Source organism: Lissotriton helveticus, chromosome 2_1 (assembly GCF_964261635.1).
Source record: "Lissotriton helveticus chromosome 2_1, aLisHel1.1, whole genome shotgun sequence".
Classification (NCBI taxonomy): Eukaryota; Metazoa; Chordata; class Amphibia; order Caudata; family Salamandridae; genus Lissotriton; species Lissotriton helveticus.
In genome coordinates, this window is record NC_136059.1 from 58,654,790 (window position 1) to 58,674,440 (window position 19,651).

The 19,651-nt window shown below is 43.7% G+C and overlaps 1 protein-coding gene across 1 annotated transcript in view; it reads left to right on the forward strand.

The window, feature by feature from the left end:
- The window catches only part of LOC144817706 (uncharacterized), a 221,200-nt gene that overhangs the window by 90,556 nt on the left and 110,993 nt on the right, over nucleotides 1-19,651 (forward strand). The window contains exon 3 of the mRNA XM_078674467.1: nucleotides 7,649-7,971. Coding sequence (XP_078530593.1) covers nucleotides 7,649-7,971 — 323 coding nt within the window. The remainder of the gene's footprint in view (nucleotides 1-7,648; nucleotides 7,972-19,651) is intronic.

The window sequence follows — 19,651 nt, forward strand, 5'->3', positions numbered from 1 at the left end:
CAAGGAAGAGATACTCAGTAGAGCGCTAAAAAATCGTCCCTATTCGATAAATGGATATTCCCTGCTTGTTGTATCTCATTTGTGTAAGGCTACAGAACAGAGGCAGTGGGAGTTAGGAGACAAGATGGAGGAGCTCCGGAAGATGGGAACAAAAGTTCAGCTCTATAGTCCTAATTTTACAACCTGCTAAGGTCCCGGCAAAGGCGGAATGGTACCGGCCGATATCCCTGCTAAATGCAGATTATAAGATCTTTGTCTGCATTTTAGCCGGGAGGTTGTCAGAGTTGTATCTCAGCTGATACATGAAGACAAAAAGGGCTTTATCCCTGGGAGACAAATGCATGAATTGACCCAGCAATTAAAAGGGTGTATTGATATAGCTACAGCGAGGTCAGCCCCTTTGGCGGTGGTCACATTGGACACTGCCAAGCCGCTTGACCGAGTCTGCTGGGGGTATTTATCGGCCGTACTGGAGATTATGGGGTTCGGGCCCTCTTTCTATCTACATTACGACCAGGATCTTCCTCAATGGAGCTCTTACTAAGGGTTTTATGATATTTGAGGGACAAGACAGGTCTGCCCCATTTCTCCCTTGTTGTTTAATATATGTATTGAGCCATTCGCCCAGACGCTCCGTCAAAATGACCACGTCAAGGCTTTCTGTGTGGGAGCATTTGGTAAGAAAATCGCTTTATATGCGGACAACCTAATTGTCTATACAGCAGACCCTGTTACCACAATCCTAAGAGTAGAACGATTAGCAGAAGAATATGCGACCTTTTCAGGATACCTAGTAAATAAGGAAAAAAATTGAATTATGTGTTGGAATATTCCAGATTGGAGGGCGAGTGTCCAGAGAGAGATTAGGTATTTGGGAATAAGTATTGTCAACACATTGCAGGATATACCGCAACATAATCTAGAGAGGGTTGCTAAGGATATTGAGAAAGCACTAAATAGGTGGAAGAACCTCCCATTAACTCTATATGGAAGGGTTATTGTGTTATTGCCAAAGCTTACATTTCTTTTTAAGAGTATTTATTTTATTTTATTTTATTTTGAAGGTTTTGTAGAGCGAGGACAAGATCCTTGCGGATATCAGAGTGCTTTCCAGTATTCAGAATTGCATAATACATAGGTTTAAGAATGACTAATTAAAACAGATAATAAGAATTGCGCAAGGGATAATAATAAGGGGCAGAATACAATACGTGGTGACAAGAAACATGGGATAACATTAAAATCAGAGATCAAGAACAGTAGTAGAAAACTTAACATGAATGTCTTGAATTCTTAAGTTCCATGGCAGGATATCGCTCCTTGGGAGAGTGGAAGGACCTCCCCAAATGGGCGGAATTATTCTTCAGATAGGTTTAGTGTCTAGTCAAGTACATTTTGCCATGAGGATCGCTTTTACATCCTTTTTTAAGGAGACGGTGGAAGAGTTCAATCTGGTTTCTGGGGGAAGAGAGTTCCAAATCCTAGGTGCCATTCCTGAAAAGGTTTGTTTACATGTTTTCTTTTTGTTGAGTCTTTGAGGTTTTAGAAGTAGGTTGTCGGCCCCCCTAGAGGACATAGACCCGGTGGAGATTGTCGGTTTCTGAGCAAGGTAGATAGGAGCCTTGTGGTGTAAGGCCTTGTGTGTCATGCATGCTATTTTTAGATGAATTCTAGCTTCAAGCGGGAGCCAATTCAAGGATTTAAGATCGGGGAAGATGTGAGAGCTTCTTCTCGAGCCCATCATGAGTCTTGCTGCTGTGTTTATTGAGGCACTCAGAGGGGCTGTGATGACTTTTTGGGAGGCCGCAAAGCGAGACACTACCATAACCCCCTCGAGGGATAACTAGCGCTTGAACAGCTGTCTTGAAGTCATTGGCTGGCAGGAAGGGCTTTAGCTTCCTCAAAATGTTGATCGGGAAGGTTTCTCCCTTTGTGGCGTTGATAATGTGTTTCTGCATAGAGAGATTACTGTCTAGGATTATCCAAAAGGATTTTGCGGAGTCAACGATAGTAGGTTGAACGTTAAATGCGGTGATTTGTTGGATTAGGTCTTGCATAGCAGGGTTATTAGCAGGTGGAGCAATAAGGAGGAATTCGGTCTTTCAAGTGTTCAATTTGAGGTGATTTTGTGCCAACCAGTTTTGGGTATTCTTGAGTGTGGTATTAAGCCGTTTAATGTCTTCTAAGGTATTGATCTTAAGATAAAGTTGTGTATCGTCGGCGTACATATGATATTGCACATTAGACTCCTGTAGCATTACAGTGAGTGGCTTCATAAAGAGGTTAAAAAGTGTCTGTGATAGAGAAGATCCTTGTGGGATGCCCAGCCTTACTGGGGCTGGCTTGGAAAGGTTGTTGTTGATCTTGAATTGTTGTGTGCGGTTATGTAAAAAAGAGGAAAACCAATTTAATACTACTCCAGACAGGCCATCCTACAGTTGAGAAGATCAATCAGATTCTCGTGTTTGACTGTATCGAAAGCTGAGGATACGTCTAGAAGAATGAGAAGGCAAGATCCATTCTGGTCAAGGATTTGTAGTGCATCATCGATGATGCGCGTCATGGCTGATTCCGTGCTGTGACCTGCTCTGAAGCCTGATTGATGAATGTTAAGAAGGTAAAAATGAGCAATATGCTTAGTCAATTGTTGGTGTACGCATTTTTCAAGTAATTTGGCTAAGGTGGGGATATTGGAAATAGGACGGTAGTTGTTAAGATCAGTGGGGTCGGCAGTGGGTTTCTGTAGGGTGGGTGAAACATGTCCGACTTTGAGGGCGTTTGGGATGCATCCTTGATGCAGTGAAGTATTAATGATTTTGGTCCATAACGGGAGAATCCACGGTGTTAGGTCTTTGACAGCGTTAGCGGGAAGTGGATCGATGAGGTGGTTGGAAGGTTTCAGGACATTGAGAATCTTTCCTATGGCCTCTTCAGTGTAGGTGTGAAAGGAGGACCATGTTGCTTCATTTTTCAGATCATACTTTGAGGGGATTTCGAGTGGAGAAGCAGGAATAGATGGGGGTTATGCATAGGTGGTAGCGAGCACAGTAAACAATCATTTAGGAGATCAGTCTCGATGTTGATCGTCTTCTGAGTAAAGAAGGCAGATAATTGTTCACAATTGGGTTGCGGGTGGTCTGAATTATGTAGCCGTAGAGGTGCATCCTTAGATTGAGATTTGATTAGTTCAAAAAGCTTTTTAGGGCGATTTTTAGCTTGGTCTAGTTGTTGGCTAAAGATGTCGGCTTTGGTGCGCTTTTTGTAATAAGCTTTTCTTTTTTTCCTTAGTAATTTAAGGTGAAAAGAGGACGGGACTGATCTCCAGTTACGTTCAAGGGCTCTGAGAGATCGTCTGTCTTCATTGAGTAGGCCATTATACCACGGTCTTGAATCTTTAGTGGAAATTCTCTTAAGTTGAAGGGGGGCCACCTCGTTCATAATAGAGGTCATAGAATTGAGGTAGTGGTTGGTGAGGTCATTGACTTCTGAGATGCCATCAGGTGGCAATATCAGGTTGCAGACTGCTACGGGTAGTGAGTTTGGGTTGAGGCGTTTCAGGTCTCTTTTCCATAACTTTGGTTTTGTGACTTGAACTGAGTTAAATTTGACTGTTTCTTTGATGAAGAAGGTGATAATATGATGGTCGGACCAGTCACAGGGTTGTATCGATTCCAGCTGAATGACGTTACTTTTGGAGATAATTAGATCCAAGGTTGATCCTTTCTTATGTGTGGGGCTATTGCAGGTTGGGGTAAGGGCAAGGGTATCTAGGAAGCTTATGAGGCAGTTGACCACTGAGTCTTTGTTGTCATTCCAGTGGAAATCAAAATCTCCAAGGTATATTTGGGTGTTTTGCCGTCCATTGTTGGTTGAGATCAGGTCCATGAGCTGTTCGGAGAATATAAGGTTGTCGCCTGATGGATGGTAGACGATATGAAGTGAACACTCTGTTATGCCATTGCTACTAACGTTTAGGCAGAGATATTTGCATGTGAGGAAGATTGGGGAAATGGCTCTAGTAATAGTGATGCTACTCCTATGTATACATGCTATGCCTCCCCCTACCTTACCGAGTCTGTCTAATCGGATAATGTCATAGTTCGGGGGAACTTTAATGTCCATCAGTGGGGTGGAGGATTCTTTTAACCACATTTCGGTTAATATTAGAACGTCTAGTTCCTTTGAAATGATGAGGTCGGCTATGTCTGCAGCATGTCTAGCAGCAGATCTGCAATTTAGGAGAGTGCATTTAAGCTGGGGAGTGATGAGGGAGAGGGAAGAGTCTTGGGTGAGTGGGATGCTTTTAAGATTGCTGTCGATGACCCCTCTGTTGTTGTGTCTGGGGGCTCTGAGTGGGTTGGGGGGGAATAGTAGAGATGGTTGACTGAGTGGAGGTAATGCATTTCATGCGAGAAGGTTCGTATGAGTGAAGGAGAGATAATAGATCACTTTCAGAAAATGGGTTGATGCTTCGCTTAGGGCTGGAGAGTGTATTGTGGAGAGGGATTAAGTTCCAAATGGGAGGCGCAAATATAGAGGTGCGCGTTGTGTGTTGTGAACGTTCGCTTAAGTTAAAGGCTCTTGAGGAGATTTTGAGCTCAGTTAGTCTCGAAATCAGAGTTTTGAAAGATTGGAGTTCATTTTTGATAAGGAGAAGAGCTGACATTATTTCCTCCAGCCTATGGTCGGCTTCCGTTGTGAGAGGGGTTGGAGGCAGTGTTCTACATGAGGGTGGTTGAAAAGGTGAAGGCGTGGGTAGTGCTAGAGGGACTGTAGTGCGAGAGGGAGTAGGAGGGGTTGGAATCTGAGTTCTGCATGTGGGTGGATGGGAAGGTGAAGGTGAAGGTGTGGGTAGTGGATGTAGTGTGGGAGAGGTAGGGGAAAATGGGGACAGGGAGAGTTTGGATGGTCTAGCATTATCAGTGGGGTAGTGACGTGTCGAGATATGAGTTAAATCTAGACCTCAGATGGGGTGGGTGAAGTGGGGTGGGTAGGTGTGAGGAGTAACACTCTGGGGCAGTGGTGCTGGGATCAATGAGAGATCGGAGGATGTAGAAGGTGAAATTGAGGGGGAGGGTGGTTGTAATGAGGGGAGAGTAGTAGAGGGAGGTGAGCATTCGGAGGGTGAAGAGTGAAACCAGTCATGTGTGAGGTGGGATGGGTGAGTGAGAGGGGTCACACTCAGTGACCGTGGTGCTGGGATCAATGAGAGATTGGAGGGTGTAGAAGGCGGAATTGAGGGGGAGGGTGGTTATAATGCAGGCAGAGTAGTAGAGGGAGGGGAGCATTCGGAGGGTGATGAATGAACCAAGTCGTCATGTGGATGAGAGAGATGCGGTAGTGTATGCAGTTGTTGAATAGCTGCTAAGGGGTGCTTGGTTGATAAGGTTAGCACTATCGGGTGCTGAGACCCGCGAAGTATTCGTGTTAGGGTGTAGGGGAGCTAAGCATTTGTGGTATAGAGCATTGTTAGTTGGCGGGTTAGATGCTGTAGTATCGGTGTTGGAGAGACAAAAGTGTTGGGTTGATGAGGTGTTGTGAGGGGGGATGTTGGGGAGAGTAATCTTGCTGTAAGGAGAGTAGGACTCCACCGCTTGAGGGGGGAAGTGATGGTGACAATAACCTTCCCGAGAGGCCTGATAGATAAAATACAGGGCAAATTGGGCATTTTTGTGTGGGCAGATAGGGGAGCACATATGTCCTGGAAGAAACTGCAATGCAAATTGGCAGATGGATGGTTAGCATTACCAGACCGAAGGTAATATTGCATGGCTTTCCATTTTAAGAACTGTAGAGTGCTATTATGTACACCGGGGCACAGGGTGTGGGGTGGCTTGCTAGAGGAGATGGTTAAAGAGTGGGGCGCGAAAGGGTGTTTGTTGAAATTCGGGGCAAAGAATTTTTCTTATTTAAACGTTCACAACACAATGGTGTATCCACTCACTCTTACTGTACAGTGTTATCTTGAGAAAGGTGGTTCATGACATGACACAAATTTAAGCTTTAGTGGGAATAGGACTGGTTAAAACTACGGGTCCGGTCCTGACAACATTGTCACGATCCCTAATGTCACCTCTTCCATGGTTAGAAGACAAAACCCAACAATTATTCTACTCAAAATGCCTACCACCACAACCAACACACAGACTGTGCTGGGCTTTGCATAAATCATGCAGCAATCTGAGACCCTTAAAAGTCGTCCCCAAAAGACTAATCTTGTGCAAAATGGATTACTTCCTCAATTCAAGTACCAGGAACCTGGTTCCCGCACACTGTGTGACCACCCTAGGCCAAGTGAAGGGCATACCTATCGCAGTGACCCTCGCATGAGACCAGCTGTGATTCCATCTAAGGGATCGCTGAGAGCCAGGGTGTCGTTGAAATGTACTCAACCTATGTCGGAGTTTGAAAGGTATTCGCCATCAGATCTCAGGAGACCTTCGGAGACTTAGGACAGGTGGAAGAGAGGACTTGGGCAAAAAGTTTAAAATTGAGACTTTGGAGGAAGCAAATTCTCATTCATGTCAAAGGGCCACAAAATCTCAAGAATACTCCAGTCAATGGCAATGGAACCACGACCCCAATTATACATACAACATGACAAGCAAACCACATCAGCCTCTGGAGCGTCTTCCACTGGTTAATAAGACAATTGATGCCATGCAGGAAGTCTAAAAAAATCTTCACACCATCTCTTCTACCTTCCTGAAGTGAGAACAGCGGGCATCAGCTTAGGCTGTGGAGTGGAGAAGGATACTGGATTTCTTTGATAACAAGAATTCCACTTGGACCAAAATCCATGTAATCACTTTTTGTTTCACCAAAGCCACTTATTTCTTCCATGGGGCTAGAAGACATTATCAAACAAATAAAACTTCCACTAAAGCATCTGAACCCAAGCTTGACAGCCAAAATGAGCCCACAAGATCTTACAATATCTTCCTTAACCACTGGCACCAGTACGTCATCAGATAGAAGAGGGTGCTAGGGAAAATGGTCTGGGAGCCGAACCTGAAGCATGTTCATCACCCTCGAGCCACACAGGTCACCATCAAGATGGCTGCAGGAGCTTAGAACTTTGTACTACTACACTAAATCTAGAGAGGAAAGAAAAATATCCACCAGGAAGACAACCAAGGTTTTCCACCAGGTGTAGCTTGAAGTATTTGAGAAAGTTGCAATAATTGAAAGAGTTTGTGAAAATCCAAAGCCAGCACAGGGAACCGATCTCTTTACTTCCAGCTGCCACAAACTAGGAGGTGCTTACCACCAACCTGCAGACAAGAGAAATGAAAGATACTGCATCACGGGGCAAGATGTACAAATGGCGCACACCTCAGCGTGAAGCCAGATATGATCTGGGGTGTATCTATGAGCAGTCTACAAGCATGCACCATTTCTTCTAGAACATTCTCCCTCTAAAAAGGAGCATAATAGAAGCATAATAACTTGTCCATAATTTACTTAGTACATGATCCAGGTAGGAAAGCTTGTCTTGGCCTTCAGTATATGTGCTGTGTTTTGCTACACTCAGCATAAAAACATAAAACTCTGCCAAGCGTTAGAATATTCTCATCTATTTACCAGATATTGTAATGCCACCAGATCCTGCTATCTGTACTTATAATGTTTGTCATTCAATTTTCAGGAAAGTTAGCAGCAGATGAGCTAAAGAGAGAACAAGAGGAAGCAAAGAGGAAGCAGCTGCAAGAGGAGGCAGAGAGGAAGCAGCGGGAAGAAGCAAAACGAAAAAAGATGGAGGAAGAGAAGCGACAACAGGAACGTCAGGAGAGGTTGAGACAGATTGAGCAAGAAATGGAGAGAGAAAGTCAAAGCATTGATGAAAGACTGAAGAAAACAAAAGAGAAATTGAGAAACATGAGCCTCCAGCGAGGACAAACCAACGAAGAACGCTTGCTCGTCATGGATTTTAGTACGGATGCTGATTCTGAACTGGTTGAGATCAATGAGGTGCAGTAGACCAAACCGGTCATCTAACATTTTTTAAGTGGAGTCAAAAAATGTGGGGAGCTTTGTTTGAGGATGTGGGGTCATGAGGGGCACAAAGTGTGGAAGTGACAGAGTAGAGCCTGGAAGTGATAAACTTGATGTAACAAGAGAGAGAAGTGAGGGCACCTCGTGTAGGTTCATGGCTGTGTGAGAAATGTCCATGCCAATCAAACAAGCAGTGGTAGAACCAAGGGAAGGTGTTCAAACAGTGGGAAATGGAGACATGGGGTCACCAGTAAGAAACCTATGATTGTTTGTGAGTGATGGTGAAGGGTCTTAATAAGAGGAGAACAAACATTGTGAAAATGTGAATGGGTTGCGAAGAACAAGGCAGCAATGGAAGCACAAAAGGAGACACAACCGTGAGGGAGACACGGCAAGAGAAAAAGAAAACTATCGTCACACTAGTCACCTTCACAGACCCCCTGGAAGCAGTCATAGGTGAGATGGTGCCGATGCTATGACTGTCAACAGCTCCTAATCTATACTCTTCTGCCTCCCTAATACGACCATTATTGGACTGCCCGTCATCAAGATATGGAAGGCTCGGCCCTGCGTTTTCTATCCTTCTGCTTGTAAATGTCCATCCTCCATTTCACGCCTTAAGGCCCAGCAGGCGCTCACATGTGATAAAGGTTTTTATGGATCAAAACTTATCTCTTGGCCTTTCCCTGTGGCTGGTCTTCAGTCTACTCACAAGCTTGTCTCCTCCTCCGTGGCCCAAGTGGCAAACACCCCGAACTCACTCACCTGGTTTCAATTTGTGAGCCAACAAGTACAAGGGCTTCATAATAATACATGTCTGGCATTGATCGGATTACCCCATAACAACCTGAAAACAGGGTCCGTCCAATATCCCTTTTGTCAATCATTCAGTAATATATTAGCCCTCTGCCGTGTAGTGAATATTGCGTGACTCCGATCTTTCTGGGGTTGTGATTAACTTCACAAGATTACCTGTTAAAAACATCTAAAAACCTTTCTGGTGATGTAGGTTACTTTTTAGATTGAGCATGGGCCGGGCAAGCGCTGCTCTGCAAGGCATGCTGTACTGAGGTATGGCATAGAGGCTCCGCCCAATTCCCGCCCATCTTTTCCATTGGCTCCTGTTACTGTCCTTGCAAAATCATTACCTTTCTTTTGTGAATATACTTAGTATTTCCTATTTGGGACCGCCTTGACTTCATTTGTAACCTCCCATAACGACTGGACTTTTTACTTGTGTTGTTACACGATCTACATTATGTAGTCAGTGGGCACTATTGTATGATCTTCCCCTATTTCACCCACGACATCTCAGCATGCTGCACGCTTTTGTATTATTACTAATGTATGAACCACTCTGGACAGACCACCACTGCATCAATTTCTCCTTCCCAAAACCCACTGCACACAAGCGCACACCCCGCCTCCCATGTAGAAACTGGAACAAAGTCTCTGAAGAACACCTCACCTCAGCCCTTAGCTGCACTCCTCCCCCTACCATGACAGACGCCAGCACAGCAGCAAGCAACCTCCACCAATGGGTCACCAGCTGTGCCAACACTCTCGCCCCTCTCCAGAACACCACAAGACGACACAACACGAAAGCCACCTGGTTCACCACAGACCTCCAAGAATCCAAGCGCTCTTGCAGGCAATTGGAGAAAAATTTGAGAAACAGCAAACCCCCGGAAGCACGCTTCGCCTACAAAACCGCCATCACAACACACCACCAACTCATCAAATCAACAAAGAAAAGCGTAATCCAAGGCACAATCCTCACCAACGCCCACAACTCCAAGGAACTATCATACAGGAATTTGCCAAACCCAACAGCGAAATAACTGACGTCCTTCCCTCCCAAGACCTCTGCAACAAACTCCGCCCCTTCATCCACCTCAAGCTCAAGACTCTCTACAACCATTTTTACGACCAATACCACGAAAATGCCTTAACACCCCCACCAGCGACGCCATCCAACAGAACCTCCTAAAGTGGACCCCTCTCACCAAAGAAGACATCACAAAGACAATGAAAAGCATCTACTCCGGATCACCTACTGACACCTGTGCACCATACATCTTCCACAGGGCCTTCACTACCATCTCACATGAACTACGCTGAACTATCAACTGCTTCCGCAAGACCGCTACATTCCCCGATGACTGGAAACGCGCCGGAGTCAAACCCCTCCTTAAGATGCATTATGCAGTCCCGACAGATCTCAAAAACTTCAGGCCTATCTCACTACTCCCTTTCGCCACCAAAGTCATCAAGAAAACCATCAACACCCAGCAAGCACAATTCATAGAATCCAACAACATCCTAGACACCTCTTAATCCAGATTCAGCAGCAATCACAGGACTGAGACCACCCTTATAGCCTTCACCTTGACATCTACACCCTCCTCAACCAAGGCCACACAGCAGCCCTCATCCTACTAGACCTTTCAGCAGCCTTGAACACCATCTCTCACTGCACACTAGCCACCAGACTCCATGATGTCAGCATCCAGGGAACAGCATTTGACTGGATTCAATCTTTTCTCACAGGCATAATACACAGAATAAGATCTCTCTGAATGAACAGAGATCAGATGTGGAGTACCCTGAGGATCTTCTCCAAGCCCAGGCTCTTTAACATCTATATGGCCGCCCTCGCAACCATCATCAGAAAACACGGACTCAACATAGTCTCATACGCAGATGACACCCAGCTCGTCCTCTCCTGCCTTAAGGAACCTGACATCACAAGGCACAGTTTCCAAGAAGGGATGAAAGACATTGTAACCTGGATGAGTAACAGCTGCGTGAAGCTCAATTCGGAGCTCCACTTCTCACATGGGACAACACCTAGTGGCCCCCACCCTTGGAAACCCACCCACCCCAACAGACCATGCATGCAACCTTGGCATCATACTCAACTCTTCATTCACCATGAACCATCAGATCAATGCCATGTCCTCCACTTGCTTCAACACCCACCGCATACTTTGCAAGACCTTCAAATGGATTTCCCAATACCAGGAAGACCGTCACGCACACACTCATCACCAGCAGACTGGACTACGGAAATGCCCTGTATGCGGGAATTAACAAAAAACTCTTCTACAAACTCCAGACCGTCCAGAACACCACATCCAGCCCCAACCTCAACATCCCATAACAAGACCACACCACCCAACACCTCTGTGATCTACACTGGCTTCCCGCCAAAAGAAGAATAACCTTCACGCTGCTCACATACACCTATAAAGCCCTCCACAACATCGGGCCCCAATACCTCAACAAACGGTTCTCCTTCCATGCCCACAAGAGGCACATCTGCTCTACCAGCCTCACCGTAGCCAATGTCCCCCCGCATCCAGAGGGCCACAACAGGAAGCAGCTACTTCTCTTACCTCACGGCCAAGACCTTGAACGAACTGCCCCACCAAATCCGATGAAGCCCAACACTGCACCATTTCATAAAGGACCTCAAGGCCTGTCTCTTTGAATGACCTACGGAGCTGCCCGCACCCCCCAGCGCCTAAAAACCCTCATTGGTGAGTACTGTAATATGCTATAAAACGCCTGATTGATTGATTGATTGAGATGTCCCTCCCACACTTACCCCCAGCGCCTATAAACCCTCCTTGGTGAGTACTGTAATATGCCTAAGAACCCCTGATTGATTGATTGATTGAGCTGTTCCTCCCACACTTACCCCCAGCGCCTATAAACCCTCATTGGTGAATACTGTAATATGCTATAAAACCCCTGATTGATTGATTGATTGAGATGTCCCTCCCCACACTTCCTTCCACCCTGAATGAACTGAGCAGCCATTGCTCAACTTGAAGTCCAAATATAACCACGTACTATTGATTTTTTAACACAACAAATTAAATGTAATTATATCAATATAATCATAGAAGCCACAATGAGAGATACACAGGAAATAGAAGTACTCAAAGACAGAGCCTAAGTAATCAATGATGTTTCAGGAACTTAATACAAATATATACCATTACATCACATGCGTTTACAATGACTTGCTCTAGATGGCGCGCTGGGTTTAGGAATAGTATACTTTACTATTCCAACTCCAGTGTGTGCATCAGTAGGGAAGGTGTTGTAATAGTAAATTACACTATTCGTTAGTTTAGAGCACCATCTAGAGCAAGTCGTTGTAACAACACTGTACCATTACAACGCAAGTTGTTACAACGATTTGCTCAAGATGGCGCGCTGGACTTAGGAATAGTATACTTTACTATTCCAACTCCAGTGTGTGCAACTGTAGGGAAGGTGTTTGAATAGTAAATTGTACTATTCCTCAGTTTAGAGCGTTGTAAAGGTAACGCAATCTAATGACCACGTTGTTAAGGTTGTTTCCCACTTAAAACACATTAAATATCCAAATGAAAAATATAGCCAGAATGCACAATAAACTGTACCAAACTGAAAAATATGAGTCCTGAATATCAACATCAGAAATAAATATTAAATAAAATCCAAACCTAATGAATAATTTCTTACATTTGCAGTTAAATAACATTTTTTAATCCCAGCCACCAAAGGATTGTTTTTCTCCTTAACAGTATTACATTTATTGAGTATCGATGTTTCAATGCAATGTGTGGTTTAGCTGGCAGTGAGACTTTCTTCAGCAACATTTTGTGTTAACACTTAACTTTACCAATGTGTGCCTGGATTTTCTAAATTGAATAATATCAAGCAAAGTTTTATGTTTACCAAAGCGCTTTATCAAACAAGCCATAGTCGATCTCTGATCTCCTTCCGCCAGTTTAATACACAACATTATTGGATTTAGGCCTTGCATGAGCATCAGTGAGCTGCTGGAGACCTCACGATAGAGGTAGATGTGGGCAGCATTGGCGTTGACTACCAACGGCGTGTTCATCCAGTGTTTGAAGATCTCATGATCAAGGTGGAAAGGCAGATGTGGCAGGATTGGCGCCACACAAAAGGCTCGAAGAAGATACACTGACAAAATATCCACACTCAGAATATCCCCATGCCAAAATATTGTGAACAAAATATTGATGTAAAAATATCAACATCCTATATTTATGATGGTAAGTACAAAAATATTGAGCCCTGACTGGGGACTTAGAGCGGAAACTGGTGGAAGCCCAACATAAAAAAAGGGATCCAGCATAGACCCATCCACTTTAGAGCCACATGCACCGAAGTACCTAACTCTATGTACACGTGCCCTCAGGAACGCACTCAAGATAAAAAAGAAAGGTGGCACACCGTCAGCTGCAATTTTTATAGCCCCTCTGAGGTCAGCACACAGGAAGAATGCCTGGGGTACAAGAAAAAGCTCACGGAGAAATGGCCCAAAGTGTTCTCCTTGCTAAAGGAAGAGAACAACTCTAAATTATGAAGTTACATCAATCGGCTAAACTCCCAAAGCCCGACAAGAGGGAATAACATTGCAGGTAATGAGTGGGAAGCGTATGTAAAAGAATTGTATAGGAGAGATTCAGTAGCCGCTGTAGCCATCACTAATAAGAAAACCTTGGGCGAAGCCAAAGTTATGGATCCGCACTTCAAGTGAAGCAGGTCCAGAAACAACCCAATGCTCCCGCCTTACCGAAGGGAAGATATCACGCCATGCAGCCCAGGGTATGGATCTCCACTTCAAATGAAGAAGGTCCAGAGACAACCTAATGCACCCGCCTCACCAAAGTGGAGATAACGAGGATGATCAGGCCAATGAGAAACAACGGCGTGCCATTACCTGTATTTACAGCAGCACACGCCCCAATATTGACTCCACTTTATAACTCCACTTACACAACAGCAACAATACCACAGTCGTGGAAAGGATCTGTTTTATTTCCCATCAACAAGAAAGGTGATCACTCAAGCCCTGCTAACTACAGGCTAGTAATCCTGCTGGACATAGAAGCCAAGGCCGACCCACTAAGAAGGGCTTGGAAGAATGGGCAAACAAAAACAGAATACTCCCATTCCACCAGACAGGATTCAGGACAAACAACTGGATAACATCATGACGTGGCCTACATCTCGAAACAATAGGTCAAAGACAAGCGTGTACCTCTGTTTTGCTGCTTCATAGATTACATCACTGTCTTTTATAGAGTAGATTGTGGTAGACACTGAGGAAAACTGGCAGCCTTGGGATTCCCCTGAAGCTCCCAAAAGCATTTCTATCTCTCTATCACGGGACATAGGGCAAAGTGAAAATAAACCCCACAGATGACAAATCAAGAGTCAAAACCAACAACGGGCTCAAGCAGGGCTGTGTCCTGGTGCCCCTATCTTTTAACCTTGACACCGCGGACTTGGTTTATGCCCTGAAAGGAGCCAGTTTACTGCCCCAGAGACAGAGGTGAGGCTTGCAACCATCCAGTATGCTGGTGACACAATAGTAATCGATCACACCAGGGTGGGCCTTCAGAGAGCCTTAAAGGAGCTCATAGACTACAACAAGGAAAACAGTCTGTTAGTCAAAGTGAGCAAGACAAAGGTAATAGCATTCAGCAAATACCCTCACTTAAAGCAAGCTTTTGGCAACTAGGATACCATCAAATAGGGACAACAACAGCCTATAATTATCTTTGGCTTTGGCTAACTGAGAAGGCCACCAAGAAGGCCACCCCAGCGACACTTATAAAATATTTAAATGGTAAAACCAACTGTGCAATCCTCTCTCTGAGAAGATTAAGCTAATGTCTGTGAAGCCCAACAGCAAAGCCAATGCTGGCTGTCCTCCAGGCAAAATGAATACCAGCCATCAACTACAGACGCCTGGTCTTTACAGGAGCTGGCAGCCTGGAAAAAAGCCTGGGTAAATGCTGTGAGGTGGTAGGTCCAAACCATTTCGCACAAAAAGGATCAGGCCCTACTCCGCTACAATACCAACACAACGGCGCTGAATGCTTCTTACGTCCTGGGGAAAGCCCAACAGTACCTACGAGAAGCACTTTCAGCCCAGGCTCTAAGCTCATTGCTCTCAAGATCTCGGACTTCAACGTAATATCGACCGAAAGGATGCAGCAGCCTCTTGTCTGTTATGTAACTACCAAAAGAATTCCTGGCTTCATCTATTATGCCGCTGCCCCCAAATTGGCCAGCGAACGTCATTGGTTACTCTGCCCCATTTTCAGGGTTAAGGGCACAAGCTCCTGCAAGAAGGCATCAGACTGGTGATTCTTCTAAACAAACACCTGCTCTCTTCCAGGAATCCCAAAATTCACACACTGAATCAGACAGGCACTCAATACCCAGGCACAGCTCTCAGAACCTAGGGCAGGCAATAAACTCAATCAACATAATTGCCTGGGCCATCTGCAGCCCAAGCTTGAACCACACAGATGGATATCAGCAACAAAGAGCCTCTTCCAAGGGCCACAGTTTGGGCCCAGCAGTGGAGAAACCCACAACCCCAGAACTGCACCCTTAGGGCCATCACAAGAGGCAGTTGTGATACCACAACAGTATCTCTGCATGAGGAAGGAGCATCTCACCTTTGACCTCTACATGGGACCATCTAGCAGCCTGACCAAAGAGCACGATCGGGGGCTGAGCCCCATACAATAAAAAGACACCAGACTATTTTTTCTCAGGAGTCCTGCGCTAAACCAAAGGCACTTTCAGGTCTTAGGGGCACATGCATCATTCATAGGTTTTGCGATTCTTAATTTGCGAAAATTACCTAATCGCAAATTAAGAATTGCAAAATGCTATGCATAATTTTTTTCGCTATTTATTTGTGATTCGGTAAAAATCGCAATTTTTACCGAATCTCAAATAAATAGCAAATTCCTAAGTGCATTTTCGCAATTCCCATTGATTCCTATGGGCCGAAAGGCCCATAGGAGTCAATGGGAAGGCATTTACGAATTCGCAATTTGTTGATGCATTCCAAGGGTGCAGGGGGGGTCCAAAGGACCCCCCCTTGCACCACTGAAATGTATTTGGAAGTGCATGTTTCAAACACACATGTCCTAAGGACATGTGTGTCTGTAACATGACAGTGTAAAATATGCATTTTTTTGCATTTTGAAAGATTTTCGCAAATTAACACGAGGGTCAACCTCGTGTTAATTTGCACTTCCAAATTCAAAATTCGCATTTTTTTTTAAATTGATGCATTGCATTTAAGGAATCGCACAAATGCGATTCCTTAAATGCATTCGCATTTTTAAGAAATGCAAAAAAATGCGAATTTTGAAAAGGTGTTTGATGCATCCCAAAAACGTATTTAGGAAGTGCAAACGGCCGAATTTACCGATTCGCACCCTTTGCACTTCCTAAATAGGTTGATGCATGTGCCCCATAGATTTTTAAATGAGTCTAAGAAAATATTTTGTGCAATACAAAAAAAATAACCCCTCGCACGAGGGTAAGGAGCTCACAGCCTTTTTTTTTGTTCAAATATCTTTATTGCATATTGAAAGAGAAAAACAATTGTAATTAATTAACAGTACACCAGTACAAAGGGAGTTATAAATATATTAGCTCAGACAAGTTTTAAGAATTGACTGATTTCATAAGAAAATTCAGTTGACTGGGATAAAAAATGGTGGTAAACATATCATTATTTAAAAATGGTAAGTAAATAGATATATTTTTTTATTTTTTTTTGTGTCCCCATAACCACCATATAGACAAAAAGTGCCAAAAGGAACTTATGGAAAGACAGCTGTCTCAGTTTATTAGAAAAACTGGTAAGGGCGCGAGTTTCCTGGGGGCCATTTTACCCTCAGCTGTCGTCCGGATTCCAAGTGGGCACCAAGTCAAGCCTTGGGGTGATTTTCGCAGCCAGATGTGACCGGGCATGAAACGGCTAGCGGCTGTACCTTAGGTACCTAATAAGTAAGTACCATAGGAGATCAATCATAGGACCCGCGAAAAAAAAACAAAAAAAAAAAAAACCCGGATGAGTCAGTGGAGCCAAGACAGAAGATACCAAAACATCCTCTTGCCATAATTGCCAGATCTAGCTAGATCCATGCGAAGGTCTGCAAGAGTGAGGATTGCCAATCCCTACAGGTGGGTGGTAGAGGGTCTTTCCATTTTCTGCATATCTCCCTTATTGCAAGCAACATAGCATAGAATACTAGACACCTGGCTGGATATTGTAGACCTTCTAATACCCCAAATATCACTAAAGGCAGATCCATAATAACCGAACTGCCCAGTGACTCTGTAAGGTACTTTCTGATGTCCTCCCAGTGTTTAGTTAATAGTGGACATTCAAAAAACATGTGTGTGTGCGGGGCAGCGGTCAAACCACATCTAGCACAAGACACTAGCTCACCTCCAACAAACTTAGATAACCTAAGAGGGGAATAGTATGCCCTGTGGAGGGTAAAGATGTGGTTTCTACGCAGCCAGGATGGTTTAACAATCTTCCACAAGAGTTCGAAAGAAGTTTTCCAGAGGTTTTGTAGATTTTGCTCCAATACCACAGCTCCCCATGTTGACTCTGGTAGAGTAAAGTCTCCATCCGATTCCTCTAGAATGAAGTTATACCATTTAGATACTTCTTTTTTTGCTTGCTCACAGACTGCTAATTCGGAGACAAATTGACTGTGGCCTCCAAGTTTAGGTTGATTCCTATTAACGAAAGAATTTTTGTAAGCCACAGTCCAACCATGAATCTGAAGATACTTGAATCTTGAGAGATTGGGGCCAACCTTAGCCTGCAAGTGTTCCCATGACAGAAGGTCCCCCTCAAAAAAAAGGTCTCCCCAAACATCCAGACCTGCCTGTCTGAGAGGGATAGCCAAAGTATCCTCAAGCCAAGTAGGGGCTTCAGGAAGCCCCCACAACGGTGTTTTTCACAAAGATAGTTTAATTTTATAGATTTCGTGATATAAGTAAATAGATATTGTGGCATATAGAAATATGACGCAAGTAAAACAACTGTATACAAGATAAAAAACATATACTAGTTGTATTGTTTAATAAATAAAACAATCAGCCGAGGTAAAAGTGAAAAAGAAGAGAGTATTGAGAAAAAGACAGTAAAAAGAAAAGAAAGGAAACAAAGAGGTGTGAGGGGACATCTGCTCCAATGGAAGAAAATTACTTTAAAAAAGCATCGAAAGGATACTGAGCGATCAATCCTTGGGAAAAACAATTTCATATAATTATCCAGAGACAGCCAGAGACAGCCAAACATTACTGGAGATGTAAGGTGAATAATGTTTTTTCTCAACAAAAGTATGAGCTCCACGTAGATATGAGACCCATGCCCACCAGGTAGGGTGAGTGAAAAGATTTCCATTCTCTAAGAATAATTTTAACAGCTATGGATAAAAGTAAATCTAATAGCTCTAGATCCGTATTATCAAGGGGTAAAGGAATAACTGCAGTTCATGGTCCTAATAAAATCTTAGGTAAAGAAAGTTCTATAAGAGTATTACAAATGTATGATACTTTTTATGTATTGAGCCCCAAAAGGAATTTAATAACGAATGTTGGATAGGTGTCTGGTACAGGATTACAATGCCAACATAAATCACTATTTTAAAGTTTCCATTCATGTAAACGAGCAGGGGTCCAATGTAGAACATTTAATGTGAAGAATTTAGATTGGATCAGCGAGGGAGCTATTTTTTGCGTAGGGTTAATTTCCCAATCAGATACCAAGTATCTTGTGAAATATGTTTAAAAATTAGACCATTTATCATAAGTAATCGTAGACTGTGGAGGGAGTGGAGCAGATAAGAATGTATAGATTTTAGACGCAGTGTGACCTGAACGTAACCACATAGAAAGGAGTGAAACAATACCAGAATCCGTAGGCAGGGGTATTTTAGCAATTTTAAACTTTAGATTTAAGAAAGAATAAAAGTCCATATTACAAAGATGATATTTCTTGGCTAAAAAAAATAAGGGAAGCGGATCATGATTAGAATCATACAGATCCTTCACCAGTCTAATACCTTTGGTCGCCCACAATGAGGCTATTCTAGGATTAATGTTGCATGAGGGTAAGAAACTCATTGACCTTTAACAAGTTTTATGGTAATGCTTCCGCAACACAAAAACTAAGGCTGTGCTTTAACTGTGGAGTAACTTTTGAAACCCATTTTTTATACCGGTGATTCGTTCTTCTTAATAGTAAATTAAATTATTGCGTAGTACTACCATTACAGTCCACAAGATGGAAACACACTTCAAGTTTGCTGTGACGCTTTCCAACTACAGAGTGCGCTATGCATTAATTCTGTAGTTTCACGAAATACAAAAAATTAAAACAACATTATTGAATGCACGGCCAGCTGAGGGTCAGCATGGTATGCAAAGAAGGGTGGGGTTTGTGTGCTGTCCAGCACATGGTATCTGACATTGTCAGCAGTACTGGTGACTAAAAGTATAAAATTGCATTATTTTGATATTTTAGCATAATTTATTAAAGTGAGCGCGCATGCCGGTAGACTCCGCTCCGCAGTTTTCTTTACTAAACTTCGCACTCTAAGCCGATGGCTGAGCGGAGTTCACCGCTCACGGTTAACAAAAACAACCCCCCACTTGACGGACAACTAAACAAAAGGGGTGATGGTATGCAGGCTTTTAAGTAATTAAGCGGCTGGAGGGTTCGCGGTAAGGGAGGCAGGTTGGAGGGTGCCAATTTTAAGTTAATTTTACTGGAAAGATTTTAAATAGT